Source organism: Lontra canadensis, unplaced genomic scaffold (assembly GCF_010015895.1).
Source record: "Lontra canadensis isolate GAN:19392208 unplaced genomic scaffold, GSC_riverotter_1.0 scaffold14, whole genome shotgun sequence".
In the NCBI taxonomy this organism is placed as follows: domain Eukaryota; kingdom Metazoa; phylum Chordata; class Mammalia; order Carnivora; family Mustelidae; genus Lontra; species Lontra canadensis.
The window spans coordinates 5,978,999-5,999,894 of NW_022631008.1; the positions used below are offsets into that span (position 1 = coordinate 5,978,999).

The 20,896-nt window shown below is 37.2% G+C and overlaps 1 protein-coding gene across 1 annotated transcript; it reads right to left on the minus strand.

Annotated features, from left to right (window-relative positions):
- Positions 1-1,282: 1,282 nt before the first annotated feature.
- On the minus strand, positions 1,283-20,556 carry AKIRIN2 (akirin 2). Its single transcript, XM_032858089.1, has 5 exons — positions 20,219-20,556; positions 4,887-5,030; positions 3,069-3,218; positions 2,064-2,135; positions 1,283-1,638 (listed from the first exon to the last, which is right to left on the minus strand). The coding sequence occupies exons 1-5, from the start codon at positions 20,451-20,453 to the stop codon at positions 1,628-1,630; spliced, it is 612 nt and encodes a 203-aa protein (XP_032713980.1). The 5' UTR covers positions 20,454-20,556; the 3' UTR covers positions 1,283-1,627.
- Between the last annotated feature and the right edge of the window lie 340 nt (positions 20,557-20,896).

Below are 20,896 nucleotides of genomic sequence, written 5' to 3' on the forward strand. Positions count from 1 at the left end.
AAAATGTATTTATATTCATTCTTCTCCCACTTGTCCATATTCCAACTTATTGCTTGCATTCCCTTACAAATACCAGGGACCGTTTCCTTCCTCAGCCTTCCACATTGGCAGTATATCTGGAAGTACATCTGTGGTTGTCACAGGTTGGAGGGTGCTACTGGCATCTAGTGGTAGAGGCCAGAGATGCTGCTAAACTAATCCTATAATGCACAGTAGGACTCCCACCAGTGATCTGGCTCAAACTCTCAGTAGTGCTGAGGCTGAGAATCTCAATTAGTCATTAAAATTAGGTACAATTATCCCCCTTATTTTATGGCTACCCTGCACTGTACCAATGTTTCTCGAGCACTTAATGGGCATATGAATTATCTGAGCAACTTGTGAAAGCCCTCAAGCCCTGGCCTTGTTTAAACAAAAGAATTGGTCAAGTATAATCACCAAAATTAAAAAGGCAAAACAATCCTTTTTCCCTCACTAATTAGGTCAATTATAAATATATATGCCCTAGTACATTTGTGATTGGTTTAATTAGTGGAAATACGCTAGAAGAATTCAACAAAAGAAATCACTAAAGCATTTTTTGCTCACTTCATTATACCAAAGCTATGTTTGGAAAGGGAATTAAATGTGCTGAATCATGCTTTCATCTATCATCCTTTAAAACACAGACTTGGATTATACTGCTCTCTTGGAGGTAAAAATCCTATAGCTGTTAAAACTGATTATGTAACATTCTATCATGCAGTCAGTTATAAGCAATTTGGAATCAGAATTCAGTTTTTGAAAATAGCGCTCATAACTTAGATTATTTGGTATATGAAAAGGTTTTTAAATCTTATTGGAAAATTAACTTCATTGATTTCTGGAAAATGCTTACATTTAAAACACTAGCTTTATTCAAATACTACCCATCTATATACATTAAAGCAGATTAGAAGTAAATGTTTTATTCTTCCAACTATATTCCAGTACTACAAGGGCAGTAAAACAATGACACACTGGGAAAAAAAAAAAATGCAGCAATAAACATTTGTTTAAAAAGACTGATAGAATAAATAAAAAACTACCCCAAAATAAGAAAATTTAAGAAAAAAAAAATCCTAGAAACCCTTTTTGAAACCCCAAGAAGTCCTGGAATACAGAAATGCCCTCCCTCCTTCACTATTTCACAGGAAGTACTGTAGGCTATTTGCTTAATAATGTTCTGGGATTACATTCTAAATTATTAATAACTGGTTACAGCTTGGTTGTAGTGCACAATTAAAATCACACTAACTTCATCTGAAGTGTCATTCTACAGTTTTATTTACACAACCAGTGAAGGGCATGTTCTTAGAATACCAGCTTTAATCCTTTTCAAACATATTAATATAAGAAGCCAAATTGTAATGATACAGCAAATGAGGCCACTGGCATTAATACAGGTAGCAAAGGTCCACATCCAGATGGTACTGACATCAGGGAAATTTCCAAAACCAGTTGCTGCCTAAGAGTGGTTGCCACTGACGAAAGCTTGAAATAACCTGTATTCACAGGGGGGGTATTGGCATTGCTGCATGTCATAATTAGGACCTCTTGCAACAACTCAACAAGGAACAAGGCAGCCCACAAATGCAGAAAACGTGATTCATGAAACATCTAAAGGGGGAGGAAAAGAAAAATTAGTGCAAAGTCCAGGTCAAAATTCAAAGACATACCAGATCTTCATCCCAACACTACCCTAGATATTTAAGTAACCAAAAATAAACCTTAGTAAAATTTTACTGCCTATTTCCTCCAGCCTTTTTCTCCATTATTTTGTTAAATTCTCTTGAGTATGTAAGTAATTATAATAAATGTCTTCTCTTTTAAAAGATGGTTTTGCATTCAGTTCTAAGATGAAATACTGGGGTGGGGGGTAGGGAGAGGGTGGTTGGGTTATGGACACTGGGGAAGGTATGTGCTATGGTGAGTGCTGTGAAGTGTGTAAACCTGGCAATTCACAGACCTGTACCCCTGGGGCTAATAATACATTATATGTTAATAAAAAAATAAAAAATTTTTTTAAAAGATGAAATACTTACAACTAGCAGGCTGTTCTCCATATCGTCGCATTATTTGATCATGCGTAAACTTCACAAATGCATCATATTGTTCTATAAATAAAGGTACATATCAATTACATGATCTGCAAAATATACTCTCCAGTATATTAGAGCCAGATAAACTGAAAAATCTAGTGTACAGTGAAACAAATAAGTTGGTCCTCTGAATCAAACACATAACCTCAATAATAATAGTAGTGTTACCAGAAAGAGCAAAACTTGGGTCAGAAAAACTGCATTTTAGTCCAAATCACATGACCTCATGTATAGATTGGCCCTCTTAGCCTTTTCTTAACCTATTAAAAATAATTTCTTAACCTATTAAAAATAAAGGATTTGAAATAAAAAGGTATCTTTCTACTCTGAAAGTTTAAGTGATCTATGAATGGCAATTAGAGGAAACAGGAAAACTAAAGCTTAAAAAAGTATGTCTAAAAACATCCACATGATAACCTAATGAGATGTCACAGAAAAAGATGTTACATAACTAAGCAAATTCCCTTGCCTATATTAGCACCTTCATTTAACAACTTAGAATAAAGCTTATCCTTATCAATACCCAGTAGTGTCTGGCTTAAAAAATCAGGAATAAAAATCCTAATTAATTGACCATATACAATAAATGTGTCTAGGCTGATGGGAAAGTTACCATGAAAGATGTAGTCTAAAAATCTAAAACAAAACTGAGGTAAGTAGACAAAGTCAAGTTTTTAGCACAGAATATCAAAGGAAAAATCCAGTTCACATGAATACTGTTGCTGATCTGCAAGGTTAACTAATAGTATTTCTTGAGGTCACTAAGAAGGACCAGGAGCTACAGGAAGGCTCACTTCCTTTCTTGAACTGAAATTCAACTGGTTCTTAGAAAACATACTGTAACCAGTGGATAGAAAAGGTAATGAATTAAGACATTAAGGACTGTGGAAAATAATGCATTTCTTACAGTGAGCTTCTGGAAGAGTCCAAAATAAGCTCATCTCATACCTGCAAGTTTTGTGTTCAATATTTCTTCATACTCTTCTCGAACTTTCTCTTCACGTTCTTTCAACAAACGTTCACAGATCATCCCAACCTGCCGTAGAGTGAATAAGGGCTGTTCTTTTTTTAATGGGGAGGATGCTGCAGATGAAGTCCCTATGTAAAACAGAAAAAGCACATGATTTAGAGCCATCATAAAAAGTACCTTCTAACCAAAGACGTTTCATTTGGATCTTTCCAGTGTTCATAAAAGCATTTTCTATCAGTATTCTTAAAACAGGTTTAGTCCTATCAGCAGCTTACAACTGTAGAAAAACAAAGCAAAATGTACATGATCAAATTATAAGGTAAAAAGTCTGAAGGTGACTGGAGAAAAGTACAAGATACAAAACAAGATACAAAAAAAGAAAGTTTTTGTTTTTTAATTAATGATAACAGCTAGGAGACTGCTTGGTAAAAATAAATACTGAGAATATGTTCCTAATATTCAACATTAAATTTTATGGTTCAGTCCTTAAAGACTATTAATCAAACAGCCACATCATAATCAGATAGTGATACTTGATATAAAAGATTTCTTCAGAATGCATTCCTCTTAAAGTACTAAAGGACTCTGATTTTCCAAAAACATCATTCTTCATTTATTGAAAAGAATATCTGAGAAATTAATGTTTTGATAACTCAGGATTATGACATCACGTATCCATTTTAACAATGCTGCAAATATTTTTATACAAACTGAAATACACATATTTGCTATCAATAGTCCTACTATGTGTATCTATCCATTTTCCTCTTTTCACTTGTTTTTTGAAACTTGCTTGGCTGGGACCAGTTAATTATGCTTGTTAGAGCTATCACAAGATAAAGTACACCAGCTTTAATCTAGAACTATGAAGGCTATCTTTACTTTCAAATTCCTAGCTTTGTTAGTTGAGGCTGCCAGTTAATTGATCGAAGTAAATGGACTAAAAGAATGATGAACTTCAGTTTCCTGCTGATTTAAGTCTCTACTCTCACCTCCCCTAACATTTCACCCATAAGTACTGCAGAATTTAGTTTTGAACAATTATACGTCTTCTAATTTTATTTGACTATTTTATAGCTTCTGAATGTTGTGTGTGTGTTTTTTTAAATAAACTCTACCCCGAACATGGAGCTCACAAACTCACAATCCTGAGATCAAGAGGTGAATGCTCTACCTATTGAGACAGCCAGCAGCCCTTGAATGTTTTTCTATTCTGCCAGGTTTTCTTATCCCTGTTGGGAGGGAAGAGGAGGAGGGCAGGCAACTTTGGTCACAAGAAACCTATTTTGCTGAGAATTTTACTGAAGATAAGAGCCACTTTTCACCTCTGAGAATCTATCCTAATACAACAAATGTGTGAGGGTATATGTACACGGACATTTTTGTAAATGCTTTTTAATACCAGAAATTCAGTCTGATTATCTTCATTAATGGTTAAATAATTATGGGAAGTCCATAAAATAGCATAGTATTCGACCATGGCAAGGTAGATCAATACTTAACAGAGAAATACATGGTATATTGTTAGTATTTTTTTCTTAATGAAGGCTACAAGTCATATCACTTATGGGGAAGTCCACTAGGGGAATATTATATCCAGGTGGACATCTCTGAGTAGTAAGAATCCAGGTACAAGTACTTAATTTGTGCCATACTTTAAGAGATCATGAATTATTTTATAAATATTTTTTAAAAACCAATGGGGAGAAACAGAAGCTTGAGTGATTAAAAACAACTTTAATCACCTTTTCCCGTATGAAATAACATTTCCTTTCACTTATTAAGTTTATTATTACCTGGTGAAGCTGGTCCACTGAGGAGAAATGCATGTGGTTGTGCCTCGGAAGTACAACATGGATCTGTCTGTTGGAAACTAGTTTCTAAATGTCTTCTCTTCTGCATGCGTTTATACTCTTGTTTTATGTTGTACAGAATTTGTTCTAGAAAAAAAATTTGGGGCAAGAAAAAAACTAAATTTTTAAAAAAGGATGGGTTTCCAACAATTACTTAGTACAATTAATCCACTGAACATATTCTCTTCAAGTAATATCCAGAAAACTGATGCTCCCGAAGAATTTGTTTCAACATTAATGGGGGGAACTCATTCAGAAACAGCACATACACACCACCCGGAACTCAGCTATTCTATAACACCATTCTTTCTTAGCACTGATTAGCGAAAGATAAATTTAAGCTTTTCATTAAATGTAAAGATAAGGGAGTCTTGTGAACTTCTAGTTTACTTCAGTTCACTCAGATTCTTAAAAATCCCAAATTCAAAGGCCCCTTACTCATCACATAGAACTGTTAAACAGTCTTCTCAAAGACCATAAATAATTAGAAGTGGGGAGCACTATGTATATACAAGCACAAACCAGTGAGAACGGACAGCAAGTAGGTCAACAAAATGACAGAGTGGATGGGAAATAAAAAATTATCACACATTAAATTGGTCATGGTCATTAATATTAAACTCAGCAGAACCAGTGACTATTACAGTATTAACAGCAAAAAGTTTTGTTCTGAATCTTGGGGGTAAAAGCCCATGTAAAGGGATTGGTACATAAAAGGTACTCACTAAGGACCACTATAACCACAGTGCCATTATCTTCGACCAAGATCATCCAAACCAGTAAAATCCTATCAAGCATATCCTTTAGGTAAGTATGGTTCATTTTAGAGAGAGTTCTAAGTCAAAACAGTTCCCATTCAGACTCTCTAGAAAATCCCTCGAGATTCAAGTGTACTTCCCTTGAAACAGACTTTCTCACCACACATCTCCTAGACAAGATTATCCATGTGAAACCACATCCTATATTTATTAATCCCAATCCAAAGCAAAATTAAACAAAAATGATCAGGCAATAAAATGATTTATAAATATAATGGAGTCTAATTTTAGCAATCAATTCTATAATATCTTAATTTAAAAATGACCTGAAAACTCGGCTGAAGTCTAAAAATTTATGTAAGATGAAACTAATCCTTTTTAAAAAAAAATTAATACTGGTGGTTTGCTTAGATATATACTTAATTCTCATCTCTTTTCTCCCATCATATTGTTTGTCTAGTAAGAAGAACTTCTATGGGTTTTGAGAGAGAAGGCTCTGAGGAAACATCAATCAGTCCCTTAAAATTCTAGATTCTGCCAATTTCATTATTTTAACTGAGGGAAAAAAAAAAGTTGCAAAAAGATACATCCAATGAAGAAGATTCCATTTATGTAAATTTTGTGCATAAACAAACCTATTACATATACATGAATCTGTGGCTTAAGTACCACAGAAACACACTGGACAGTTGTGTAAGGGATACTTAACCTGCAACATTTTTCAGACTCTTAACACTTGTTTATATTTAAAATGGTCATTTTCAGTCCTTTTCCATTTATTTGAAACAGTCTATGATTTAAAAATGAAGTTACCAATGTGAAACGAAATGGCTGAGCACTCAACAGTTATTAAGCACTTTGATAAAAATGGGTTTCCTGAGATTCATAAGGGGTCCAGCAAAACTACTGCAACTTCCTTTTAACAATCAGGATAAACACAGATATCATTTTTTTTAAAATAACAGAACTCTTTAGTAGCAATGTTCTAAAAGATTTTAAAAGTAATGATGTTTTGGTCTCTAACAGCAAGCTTCACTTATTTACCTACTTTCTGATCAAAGCCACCACCATTCTGATAAAAAAGGGCCATGTACATAAAGCATCCTAAAGTTTATTCACAAGCAAAGACTTCAAATGTACTAGATGCAGAGTAACTTGACCTTAACATTTCTTATGTGACTTCTTCTTTACAACTGCTTAATATTATGTTAGTCTTCCTTTTGTTTCACAAAAAAATCAAAGCACAACTATGACGTAACAAAATAATAGCTGGACAAACTCAATTTGTTCATTTGATAGTCTCAAACAAGATCTAGCCTAGGATTAAGATGTAGTAAAACTTTTTTAAAATTTAGCTTTGTAAACCTCCACACCATCTAATACTTAAGAGATGAAATAATAAGCTAAGGAATTTTTGAAGTATAATTTACAAAATGAATTCGCCAATTTAAATGTACAATTTGACAGCTTCTCACAAATGCATAGGTCTTGAAACCATCATAATCATAATAAAAAACTTTATCACCCCCCAAAAATTCCCACACGCCCCTACTCACACCTTCACCTTCATTATCACTGCAATATTAATACATCTTTCACTGTTCAAAAAACTTTTTGCCTTTCTGAAAATTTCATATAAATAGAATCATAAAAAGTGTAGATTTTGGTATCTGGTTCTCAGCTTTTGAGATTCATCATAATGTTACATGAATCAGTAAGTCCTTCCTTTATTAATTAGTACTCCATTGTGTGTATTTATACACACACAGACAAACATAATCTTTTTATCTAACCTTTTAATGGACATCTGGATTGCTTCCAATTTGGGGCTATTATGAGTAAGGCTACTATGAATATTCAAGTACAAGTCTACAGGTAGATAAATGTCATTTCTCTTAGATAAATTCCCAAGAATTTTTTTTTCTTTTTCCTTGGAAAATTTTCTTTTTCCAAGAAAATTCAAGAAATTTTCCACAAGTTACATTCTAAACTCAACCTAGATACCTGGCTGACTGAAGTTGCTTCTTATGCCAACTGGATAAAGGTCTTCTGCTGTTCATCAATAAAGTTCTTATGTCTACTTAGTCTTAAACTACTTAAATCTAGCCATCTCTCATCAAACTGGAAAGTGACATTTTTATCCCAAGTACATGTAGTATCTGACATGGTGTTGCCAACACAATTTATGCTCCATTAAAGAGGAAGTCAAATGAAGCTTCATTTATACATCAATTGCACATTCCAGTTTTAATAATGCAACCTTCCTATTTGGTTTATGTGCATAGACTGAATTTGCAACAAATCAGAGCAAAATACACAGTTATCATCATAACAAACTACACCACAAATGCCTCTTATATCCCTTTTCAAAATCCTAAAAACTATATCCTCCTTTTACCATAAAATACTAAGACTTTTTTCCACTGTACTAGGTCTACATGAAAGTATCAACAACTTCTGTGACAAATTCTGTAGGCGTTTTCATTCCCGTACCTAGCAAATGCCATTAAGATTGCCAATAAAATTCTCCTTAACAGATGAGAGATTATCAGTGAGCCAGCACTTATTCCTTTGGAATGTTTAAAAAAAGAAACAAAAACAGCAAAGTACCTAGGTAAATGTGAAAAGAAAAAGCCTGGCCTTGTGGCAACATTAAGCCTACTCCCAAACTGTTTTATTCTTCTTGGTTGCCACTGATTACTAAGCAAGACTGGACACAATAAGGTCAATACAAACAGAAGAAAGCAGTTGATGGGATTAATAACTGTTGACACAGATAAGAGAAACAGCAACAAGATGAAACTAAGAGCAAAGGGAGGAATACAGAATTAGAAGCAAATGCCTTTCTAGGATATAGATCTAAAAATCTGTGACATGGGGGTGCCTGGGTGGCTCAGTGGGTTAAGCCTCTGCCTTCATTCATGATCTCAGGGTCCTGGGATCAAGCCCCACATCGGGCTCTCTGGTGAGCAGCTGAACAGAGTCTGCTTCCCCCTCTCTGCCTACTTGTGATCTCTCTCTGTGTCAAATAAATAAGATCTTTAAAATAAATAAATAAATAAATAAGATCTGTGACATGTGAAACTAAACTTCTGCTCCAGACCTGCACAGACTTGCCTTTTTCCTACTGTCAAAATTAGTAAATCAAAGATAATAGGTCTCATTAACAGTTTTAAGTTGAGGAATATAAGACATTTTGTACCTTACATGCCATTTCTTTATGGAGTATCTTTGAAAAAAATGAAGTGAAACTTCATCTAGAAAGATAACTCAAACAGTGGGATTAAAAATAAAATAGGGACACCTCAGTGGCTCAGTCGGTTAAGCATCTGCTTTTGGCTCAGGTCATGATCCCAGAGTCCTGGGATGGAGTCCAGCATCTGCACTGGGCTCCTGAGCTCACAGCAGGAAGAGCCTGCTTCTCCCTCCGCCTGCTGCTCTCCCTGCTTGTGTCCTCTCTGACAAATAAAATATTTTTTAAAAATTAATCATTAAAGATCATCAGTTTTAGGCATGGACACAAATGAAATGGAAAACCTGCAGGAGCCATTAACACCTAAAAATAAGGAACTGCCCCAAATAAAGTAACAAACCAAATCTAGATTTCTGAACTACATACTAGACACTGCCATGTCTACTTTAGAAATTAAAACATACACAATTAACAGCTGCTATGGAGGCCCATCTTTATAAATAAATTATTTTCCAGGATATCTGTCCAGAAATCCAAAATAGTTCTTATGTTCTCCTTGAAGGAATCTTAAGGACAATGTTCTTACTCAGCCAAGAGCTACCTAACTAAAAAGAATGAGTTGACAGCATTTTTAACTCACTTTAAAATTACTACTACATCAAAGGGACCTGGAACCAAATTTTAACACAAGACTGTCAAATTACATCTAGAGTTTTAATTTCTATTTGGATTAACATGGATCCTAATAAGCATAATATACCTGCACACAATTATATAAACATTAGAGTATTATCTACAATGCTTCAGAAGCAACTTAGATTCTAAGCTTACAATACATAATATTTTACTGTAAAGAGGCATTCATTTATCTCCCACAAGAGGAAGAAAAATCATAATCACTACAGGTCAAATTCTATTATTTCACTGGTACTATAATAGCCAATGATTACTTACTTGAAATAGATGACTCAATCTGTTAAAACGCTGAAAGTCTAAGTATAAATTTTACAAATTAACTGCACAATGGGAGTCACTAATGCATGGAGTCCAACAACGCTCATGCAGCAGGAGGTTCCTCCCTGATATCCAGTAATTATTGTTTCATACCTCTATTTTCTATTACACCAGATTTTAAAGGGATATATTAACTTTGTTGTTTTTATTGTTTAGCTCTTTACTATCTTTAAGTATCTTCTCAAATAGTTTCCAATCTAGGAAAACCAAAAAAGCAGTAAACAAGGAAGAGAAAGGAGAACTTGAACCATCCCAAACCCAAAATATACATACTACAGAAAACATATAGTCCAGCTTCTATTACAGTTAATCATGGCCCTGAAAACAAGGTAAGGTCCAGAAGGACAGATAGCGGATTCCTTGAGGAGGACTCTAGGGCAACCACAATCAGGCTGAAGAACAAACCCATCTCCTACAACTACTTATTAAAAGCCACACACACACACACACACACACCAACCACAATCAGGCTGAAGAACAAACCCATCTCCTACAACTACTTATTAAAAGCCACACACACCACACACAGAGGTAAACTATAGTTTACCTGGAAACCAGAGATTGCAAACTGATGATACACAGGGTAAATTGAGCCCAAAGATATGTCTGGCCTGAATAAGCTTCTTTTTAAAAAGAAGTATGAATTTATACCAACATTTAAAAAGTTCATGATTTTAGTTAAAAGTCAGATTTCTGGCTACTGTTAAGAGAGGAAAACTGGACTATGTACAAAATTCAGCTGAACAATGGCTGCTATCTTTCAGGCAGAAATTCTCAAATGCTTCTAAAACTTTGAAGCATACATCACCAACGAGGGACTCTGTTAAACTGTAGACGATGAGGGATGAAGCCTGAAATTCTGCACTTCTACTGTGTTTCCAGGTGATGCTGCAGATCAGTAGCAATGTTGGAATTCATGAATTCCCATGCAGTTTACTTCACTCATTTTTATTACTTGCCTGGGAACTATGGGCATTCATGATTCTATCCCCTCCTTCAAATAATAACTCCCCCACTATGACAATCAAAAAGTGAAGTGGTTGGTTTATTCATTACTGGACATTCTGGGAAATGGAAGGAAGAAAGCAGTAACAGCAGACTATTTCAAGTACAAAAATATTTGCCATTGTAACCCGCATGGCTTCTGTAGTTCAAAATCAGACATGCCCCTCTCTAGCAAGAAAATACTCTATAAACAATTTAAACTTGATTGTAAATCAAAATAAACTTACTCATTACATGAAATATATACTGATTCATTTTTCCTAAAACATCTTCCTTAAAATATGAAATTCATGTTATGTGATTGACAGTGAACAAATGCATTTACTTTTCTATTACATCTGCTTTAAAAAAAGCAATTAAGACTACCTTTCATACCAGGAGCCAGTAACTGGAAGTCTACAGATATCTTTTGTTTAACCCATATAGTGTGTAAATTAGCTGTGAATATTTAAAAGTCAACACGCTCCACAAAAATCCTGACTTCTGGGGGAAGCAATGGCTTCTGGAAAGATAAAACAATAGGGGCACCTGGGTGGCTCAGTGGGTTAAAGCCTCTGCCTTAGGCTCAGGTCATGATCCCAGGGTTCTGGGATAGAGCCCCACATCGGGCTCTCTGCTAGGCAGGGAGCCTGCTTCCCTTCCTCTCTCTGCCTACTTGTGATCTCTCTCTCTCTGTCAAATAAATAAATAAAATCTTAAAAAAAAAATAAAACAATAAAAGGTCCAATTCACCATGACTGGAACTGAGAGGAGTGATCTGAATAAATATACAAATTAGAACTTCATCTGTAAGTGAAAAACAAAGTCAGTAGCATGCATGTGATTGCTATGGAGCAATTAAGCTAGAGAGGAGTACAGCTGAAACTAGAACCTAAGCTATTCCTAAGTTTAATGGGCAGATGAAAACAGCAATCAAAACTGAAGTGTTGTCACAGAAGGAAAAAAAGATATTTAAAAAGAAGTGAGTGGGAGAACAGTATAAATGCTGTAAGGAAGGTGAAACAAGATGAGGATTGATAATAAGGCAAGGAAATCACTGGTGACTTGACAAGAGCTATTTGAAAGCTTTCTGAATTTTTCAAGTGGAAGAATCTGGATGACTGCTGGAGGAAAACAAGGATGTTTCATTATTTTATAATGGAAGTCTTGACAATACTTAAAGCCACAAGCAAAGGTCCAGTTGAAAGAGAAAAATAATCAAGAAGGTAGGTTTCCCTCGAGAAGGGGAAGCTTTCTCTTACTGTGTAAAGTGCTCATTTAAACGTCTTTAGTGATATTAAAAGGAAAACAGGATAGGCACAAATATTGGTGGTATTGGTACTGGGAAAAATGAAGAAGCTGCCATTAGATGGCTTATTTTATTCATGAAGTTGAAGGCATGGTTATTCACTGAAATGACAGGAGTGCTGGACAGCATAAAATGTCCCATTTGAGGGTAGCCCACTGTGACTTTCTTCAGCACTCAGGGACAGGAAATGCTCTCTCTTAATCTTCACAACCATCCTAGGAGGCAGGTATTACTGTCATCATGTGCATTATTGTATAGATAAAGAAAATGTGGCTTTGTTTCAGTGTCTTCTGAAAGGTCACACAACTCGAACAAGACAGAGCCAAGTCTGACGTCAGGGCTTAAGCTCAACATTTACTGCCCTCCCCAGTACTGTATTACTACAGTACCTAGCTGATATTCCATGAGTACCTAAATTACAGTAAATCCACAAGGAGGAAAGCTGATTTTTAAAAATCAGAATGTCAGAATAGAGGGATTACTAAGTATTATTGATACTTCATACCCTTAAACTTCAAACTCTAATAAGACAATAGTAACCAAAGCAGTGCATAATTCTCATGTACCCAGAGCCCTAAAACTGTGATCACTGGTGAGAATAATTATTTAAAAATCTTCATGTCACATTCAAATATTTATGTAAGGAATACTTCAACATCTCTAAACTGCCTCCTCTTAGGACAGGCATCTGTATCTAATCAGAAATGTTTTACTAATGTTTTAAAAAGGGGAGTTATTCTGAATTGGTAGGTCAGCACTGCCACACATACAGGACTGATTACAACAGTGCCAGCCTCTGATAATGTACCATTTCACCTTGGGCCAAGGATGGCTGTTACAGTGAACATCAGGTTCCCCTGTTCTGTCATGTCAACCTAAAACTTCCTGTACTTTTAACCAATTATACCACTTAGAAAGTTTTTCTTTCAGAGAATTGTATTTTAGGAACAGGAACAAGGCAATTCTCTATAACAAGGCAAAGTTTAGGAACAGTACTATTTGAAAAACTAGCTTTCTGCTATTTTTCAAATTCCACCCTACATTCTTCTTTCCTTTTTAAGATTTAGTTATATATGTTAGCAAGGCGGGGGGTGGTAAGTGTAGGGAGAGGGAGAGAGATCTCAAGTCCACTCCCTGCTGGTGGGTGGGCAGGGCTTAATCTCAGGACCCTGAGATCACAACCTGAGCCAAAACCAAAAGTCAGACACTTAACCAACTGCACTACCCTGGCATCTCTCCACTCTACATCCTATTTTTCAATTACTAGATCAATTCAACAACATATGTATTATATATATATACATACTATATATATATATATATATATATATTTTTTTTTTTTTTTTAAGGAAACAAAACAAAACCAATTCTTCCAGACCCCCCCCCAACGTTTAGTTTGAATTTTGGAGGCAGTGTTCTAAGAATTAACATTAATGGAAATGAAAATGAATGCTAAACCAAAGTCAGAATATACATCATATACTAAGACAATTTCAGAAACAACCAATAAATAAGCTTCAACTCTCAGCTTAAAGAAAACAATCACTTTAAGTGATTAGTAAATCAATTTCAATACTTGTGCTGCCAAAGGTGGATATAATGCTTAGGCAGATGAATGTTCACAAGGAATTAAAATAGATAATACTGATAAAGCATAAAGATTACAATATTTTTATTCAAGTTTAGCTAGCTAATAAAGCATCCACAGTGATGGCTCTAATAAAGCATCCACAGTGATGGCTCTATCAGTCCCTTGAGAAACTCTTTGGTTAACCACTATCTGGAACTCAAATGAGGTTCAATAAAAGCTTGAACAAGGGGCTTCTGAAGTAAATATTTATATTTTTAATAATGTTGAGAAAAACCAGGTACATGAATAGACCTAGAAACTAAAAATTAAGTCAAACCCAAAAGATTTATTAATGGAAAGATTACAATTTTACTATAATCAAAATGTTGCAAAGCACTAGTTCATTTCAGGATTAATCTGCCCATGACATTTAACAAAAACTAATGACTTTTGATTTTTTAAAGGGAGGAGGAAAGTAAGTTATAACCCTTAAGACAAACTACAAGCATATTATGAGCAGTCCTTCTAGTGCTGGAAGGTTAAAAACTACTACTGGGGTGCCTGGGTGGCTCAGTGGGCTGAGCCTCTGCCTTCGGCTAGGGTCATGATGTCAGGATCTGGGGTCAAGTGCCTCGTGGGGCTCTCCGCTCAGCAGGGAGCCTGCTTCTCCCCCACCCCCTGCCAGCCTGCCTCTCTCCCTACTTGTGATCTCTGATAAATTAAATCTTAAAAAAAAAACAAAAAACAAAAAAAACACTACTAACCAAAATAAGCCTACTATCACAAAAAAAGATCACACAATCTGGCATACTGCAAAATTCTAATCAAAATGCCCAAAATAAATACCAGAAAAAGTAATGTTTAGTCTTAAAATTAACTGCTTCATTTCTTATTACTACTCATTTGTTTGGGTCACAATCTACATGTTGTCACATATTGTGGCTATATTGTCATAAAACAATGTAAAAAAGAAAAACTGGCACAGAGTAAGGGGTAGAAAGGAATTTTTTTTTTTTTTAAACTTCAGGATCTCGGGGCGCCTATGTGTCTCAGTAGGTTGAGCCTCTTCGGCTCAGGTCATGATCTCAGGGTTCTGGAATAGAACCCCACATCGGGCTCTTTGCTCAGCAGGGAACCTGCTTCCCCCTCTCTGCCTACTTGTGATCTCTCTGTCAAATAAATAAATAAAATCTTAAAAAAAAAAATAAAAAATTAAACTTCAGCATCTCTAAGAAACTTGGGAAATGCCAGGGCTTGATTAATTCAACAAATAAATTTGACAAAAATCTCTTAAAACTTTGTGGTAAGACATTAACTAAGAGGGAAGGTAGGCAGATAAGAATACCTTTGGGGTTATATGCAAATTATACAAGTCCCACATAACCCACCATAACCCCTCAAAATCCAGGGGGCAATTCCTATTAAGAGTCTTTGCTACAAGACTGATATTGATAGATCACATTTCCCAGGTGTGTTTTGGAAGTTGAGAAACATTGGTAAGCTGAGCAATAAAATTAAAGATGAATCTCTTGAACTATATTCATTTTTTTTAAAGATTTTATTTATTTATTTGACAGAGAGAGATCACAAGTAGGCAGAGAGGCAGGCAGAGAGAGAGGAAGGGAAGCGGAGAGCCCAATGCTGGGCTCGATCCCAGGACCCCGGGATCACGACCTGAGCCGAAGGCAAAGGCTTAATTAACCCACTGAGCCAGCCAGGCGCCCCTTGAACTATATTCATTTGTTACAGATTTCTTTACTATCTGCTGATGCCAGACTGGATCATATAGGTTTGAACAAGTACTCCACCCTTCACACTTTTTCAAAGTAGTCTTTTCAAAGGCAAGAAATTCACTGTGGTTTCACATATGCATAGACAACATCTGTGAGTCAACAACACTGGCACAGTGTTAATGCAAAGATTGCAGAGACCATAACTTGCTGGTTAATTAGTTATAGGTATTTAAAAAGACCAGAACCCCAATACTTTTATCTAGTTTCATGAGCCACCTATCCAAGCGGTCCAAACCTAACCCATGTTATCATTCTGATTTAAGTGATGGGAGAATCAAGAGTTTGTTTTCAAACAGAAAAAATACCACAAAACTAGGCACTTCCACAGAATCTCTTGTTCACAACCTTTTAAAACAGAAGTGATTTCCGATCATTTGTGCCCCTCCGCGGTCCATCAAAAACTTAGTAAAAGATCTGAGTACTTTCACAGTGTAATTTTTTTTTCCCTGTAAAGCCATTCAAGAACTAAAGAAATATTTTACATCTCAAATTATTTCTGGGGCAACCATGGTAACTATTAGCATCTATAACTAAAGAAGAGCTAACCACTCTCGGACCTAGCCATGTTTACCTTATGTGTTTCGGTGCTCAAGTTAGGCTTTTTCTACTTTCAAAATAAAATAGCTCAGTAATGAATACAACTGTGCTCTGCTTTTAAAGGCCATAAACTCACACGATTCTTAAATGCATAATCCACAGAAATATGAAATAACTGCAGTTACATACACAGTCCTAAGTAAAATATCAGGTTTAAAATTTGAAGTACAAAGACCATTAAAAACAGTCTATTTGCCAAATCCACTGAGAAACTAGAAGCAATTTAACAGCTGTCTAAATAACCACAAAATATTAAAAACACTTCTGGCTCAATATAAATGACATCTGAAGTGAAATGCTGCCTCCTCTAACAGACATCTCATTTGTTTGCCTAGAACCGTTTATACTTCATTTAAGCCAGCTGGTGTCTCCGTTTGTGGGCATGCATCACTGTCTACTGAACAATCTAAGTTCCTGTAAACCCTTCCCCATTCACAAGCTGCAATTTCCATTTTTAATGGCAAGATTCCAGCAAATACAATGAGTTCTTACAAAGGAATTTAACTCTTCATCCAACTCAATTCCTAAGGCAGACTACAGCAATGGATAACAAACCTAAAACAATGTGTATAAAAATGCCTAAAAAACTCCCAAAGCGTTGACACCAACAGAAGGACCTCTTCACCAAACCCCTCATTCAGTACACAATTATGAAAAATCATGTGTTTGATTTGACTGACAGAGTCTCTTGTAATAGGATATTTCAGTTTTATTAAAATAATTTTGTTCTTGGGAATGTTATGAGAATTTTTGGCTAAGAGATAATATTCTGAGATGTTTCAAACACCAATGGAGAAGTATACAGAACACTCTGAATCTGTTTTTAACTAAATTATGAGGGTGAGTACTGATGCAGCTACTAGTAGTATTCATTTTCCTAACCAGTCTACCAGCCCTCCCCCCCTTCACTTTTCCTTTTTCATATCCTGGGCATTATAAACCTCACTGCTGACCTCCTAGAGCAGCAGTGGACACACTTTCTGTAAAGGATCAAGACAGTAAATACCTGAGCTTTGGGAAAATACTGTCTATCACAAATACTAGCTCTGCAGTTGTAGCCTGCAATGGATCATTCTTCAAAAAAAAAAAAAAAAAAAAAAAAATGAGCATGGCTGTGTTCCAGTAAAACTTTTTTTTGCCAGCCCTTTCCTTTTTCCTGGCATTAAGCTGCAACAGTTTGAAAAATATAGATTTAAATTATTTAAATAGTCATCAGGTCAAACTTTGGAATCACCTTCCTGGGATGACTAAAATAAACTGGGTTTCAGTCCAAGTTCCTGAAACTAGTAAAGCTGCAACATGATTTCAGTTACAGGTCAAAACACACTATGTAAGTATCCAGAAAAGAATGATGATAAAACAATAAATAATATGCATGCTCTGAAAAAAATTCACACGAGTACTCTAGTTCTAAACTGTTTAAACTATACTCGAACTCACAGAAATGAAAGGAAAACAAAGTTTCCGCAGAGTCCCCGGCAATGTCAACTTTGTTAAGTCACTTTCCATTTCCAACCCTCGTTACTTATTTCTGCAGAAGATACACAGATGTTCATTCACTCTTGTGAAGTTTGAGAATCACCACTGTTAAAACAAAAATCTTAAAATTAAGTGCTTGGAAAACTTATTTCCAAGACTGGGGACATGAAAACTGAAAAGGTCTTCAATACCTGCACAACACTGCAGCTCCCATTATGACAGTATTACTACAGAAACCACACAAGAGCCTGCCCAAGCTGGCCATCTAAAAACAAAGCCAAATTAAATTACATGCAGAATAGGATTCAAAATTACAGTAAAAAAAACCCTGAATTTTAGCAATTCAAAACTTTAGCAATTTCAACTGCTTTTCAAGTCAACTTTTTCTGTTAATATACTCAAATCAGTTGAAAAAAACAAATTCTCTTTTAGCAGACTCAAAATTATCATTTAGGGTGTGATTTTAAGAGATCAGGATATGGGGGCGCCTGGGTGCCTCAGTTAAGTGTCTGCCTTCAGCTCAGGTCATGATGCTGGGGTCCTGGGATCAAGCCCCATATCAGGCTCCCTGTTCTTAGGGGAGCCTGCTTCTTCCCCTGCCTCTACATGTGCTCTCTCTCAAATAAATAAGCAAAATCTTAAAAAAAAAAAAAAAAAAAAAAGAGTTCAGGATATGATCAAACTTCCAAGAGTAGATGTTAAAAACACCTCGAAGAAGAGAAAACCACAATATTTTGGAAAACATGAATTTTAAACATCAGGCTTAAACAGTTTCAGTAACTCCAGTCATTTTACTAAGTTTTTGTCCATTCAATTGAAATTTGAGACAATGTGGAGCCAGCTGCATTAATGAATACTACAAATACATCAATGAAATGACAGATTATTGTAAAGTATCACAATTCTTTCTGAGTAAATTCCCTTTAAAGTGAAGACAAGTATTACAGCTCCTGGCTAGTTTACCATATATGCTGAAGACTACTGCAGCATTGAGATACACTTTAACTCCCAAACCTAACACTGTAGTAATTCACGAACTCTGCTAGTTAGCCAGGGCTATTTTTAAGTGGCCCTATTTGTTGTTAAGTGCAGATTCCTAGGTATCATTTCAATTTTCAATACCATTTGACTAAAAAGACAAACTCTAAAAACAATGCTAATCACCAGCACATTCTTAACACTGAATGTCTCTTTTTTTAATGGAAAGCCTAACAGCAAATCAATGAATGCCTTTACATACAAGGCAGTTTAAGTATAGTTACTAAATAAAATGATCTGAGAACTCTGAAAACTTGCTACAACTCTAAAATAGTATATCCTTAAGTTAGGTCAAACATTTTAGCAGAAATGTAGTCTAGACATTTGAAGGTGTCCCTAAAAATCTGAGGATGGATATTTAAAAACCTGACTTGAACAAAACAATTCCAAATGGAAGTTACCAAATATACAGGTATATATTGCCCACAGTTTTTTAAAAAGTTAACAATAACAAAACACTTAAATCAAACTATGAAAAGGCTTTGTGTGCAGATGATACTATTTCCAAAGGCTCAAACATAAAACCTTTGCATGCTATACACACAAAGAAAAAAGATTACACTACAAAAGCCTATCCTAGGACTGTGCCAGGGGCACACAAGGATTTTCAAAGTACAAAAAAAAACTAGGCATACACATGCAGTACAAAGCAGCCAAAAGGCATTTCCCCACAGTCACTTTCAGGAAATGTTTCAGGATGAAAAGCACAGTCTTAAGTCCCTTAAAATCATGGGTTGATTTCTTTATTTTTCTCAAGGCCTAGGCTGTTCTCCCCCACATACTTTGTTGAGGAGAAATAAAGCACCTCCAACTGAAAGCAACTACTCAGGCCCAATTTTCAATACAATTCGCTTTTCATAAAAGTTCAAGTTTCTCAGGGCCTAGATGTACAGGATGATCATATTACAGTACTCGGGAAGAGCATTTTCTTTGTTGTTGACCCTGCTAGGGAAACAGGTCTTGACTCAGCCAAAGTGGCGTTCTTGTGGGTGATTAATGACAGGCCTAGATCTCGCCCCAGTGACATCCATCCCCACCCCCCACCCCCTCTGTACTAAAATCAGCCATGTCTGAACTGGAGGAGGGGCTGCCGCCTCGCCTCAAACCACCCAGTCCCACAGTCAGTAGCTGCAACCAATCGATTCAGGGAGACAGGCATCGAGATTCGGGTGAAATGTTACCCTTCTCTCGCCTAAATTTACGCATAATATCACCCTCTCTGATCATTTCCGCTGGGGCTCTCCAGACTACGGAAACACTCAATTCCAGTCATTCAGCCCAAAGAAAAGGATCTTCCTATTCCCCACAATACCCGGCAAGACACAGCCCCTACCCTCCCCACCTCCCGACGCCCCCCCCCCCACATCAGGCCGTTTCTATTGTGTCGCCGAGGCTGGAGGACCTAACTTAAAGAAATGTGGTCGCTCTTCTACTTTCTAAGGAGGAGGGCCAGTCCGGCACCCCCACCCCTGGGGCGCGTTCCGCGTCCCGGGACCCCCGTTCTCTACCCTACCCCGGCGGCTGCGGCGCCGAGTCCCACCTGTGGTGAGGCGGGAGGAGACGTCGCCAAAGGGGGACGGCTCCATTCGGAGATACTTCTGCGGCGAGGCGGTGGCAGCCGAGAAGGAGGCGGCGGTGGCGGCGGCAGCCGACGACGGAGAGGCGGCAGCCGAGGTGGGCGCCGACAATGGCGCACATCGCCTGCGTTTCGGGGACGCCGGGCTGAGCAGCGGGTCGAAATCCAGAGTCCTTTTCAGAGTGGCTCCGCACGCCATGGTCGGGGCAGCCGAGGGCCGGGCTCGGGTGGGGTTGGGGAGGGGTGACGGGAGGGGAGGGTGAGGGAATTGGGGAAGAGCGGGGACTCGAGGAAAGCCTAACCGTCGGGCTCAAGAGCAGAAAGGCGGGTGGTGGAGCGCCGGTGAGGAGATAAGAGCCGCCGCCGCCGCTGCCTCCGCGGCAGGGGCAGTGGCCCGGCCGGCCCGGGCGAGAGCGGGAGGGGCGGTGGCGGCCGCTCACGACAGCCGCGTCAGGGGTGGAGGGGCTCTTCCGCCTCCTCAGGCTCAGCTCCCCCGGGAGAGGCTCCGGCCGCCCCCGCCGTCCGTTCGAGCTTTGCGCCGCGCCTGAGGCGCTCCTGCGCTGAGACCGGTTCCCTTCGGAAGTCGATACCAGCCCCGTGAAGTATGAGGCTGGAACAAGGCTACTAATTCGCCCGAGTAAG

Bases quoted from the DNA above. Each gene is read 5' to 3' on its own strand.
- AKIRIN2 (XM_032858089.1), bottom strand. From the start codon at position 20,453: ATGGCGTGCGGAGCCACTCTGAAAAGGACTCTGGATTTCGACCCGCTG. The intron at 5,031-20,218 runs GTGGGACTCGGC...TTTTTTTTCTAG, and splicing joins CTCCTCCCGCCTCACCACAG to AACAAATTCTGTACAACATA. The intron at 3,219-4,886 runs GTAATAATAAAC...TGTTTTACATAG, and splicing joins CAGTGGACCAGCTTCACCAG to GGACTTCATCTGCAGCATCC.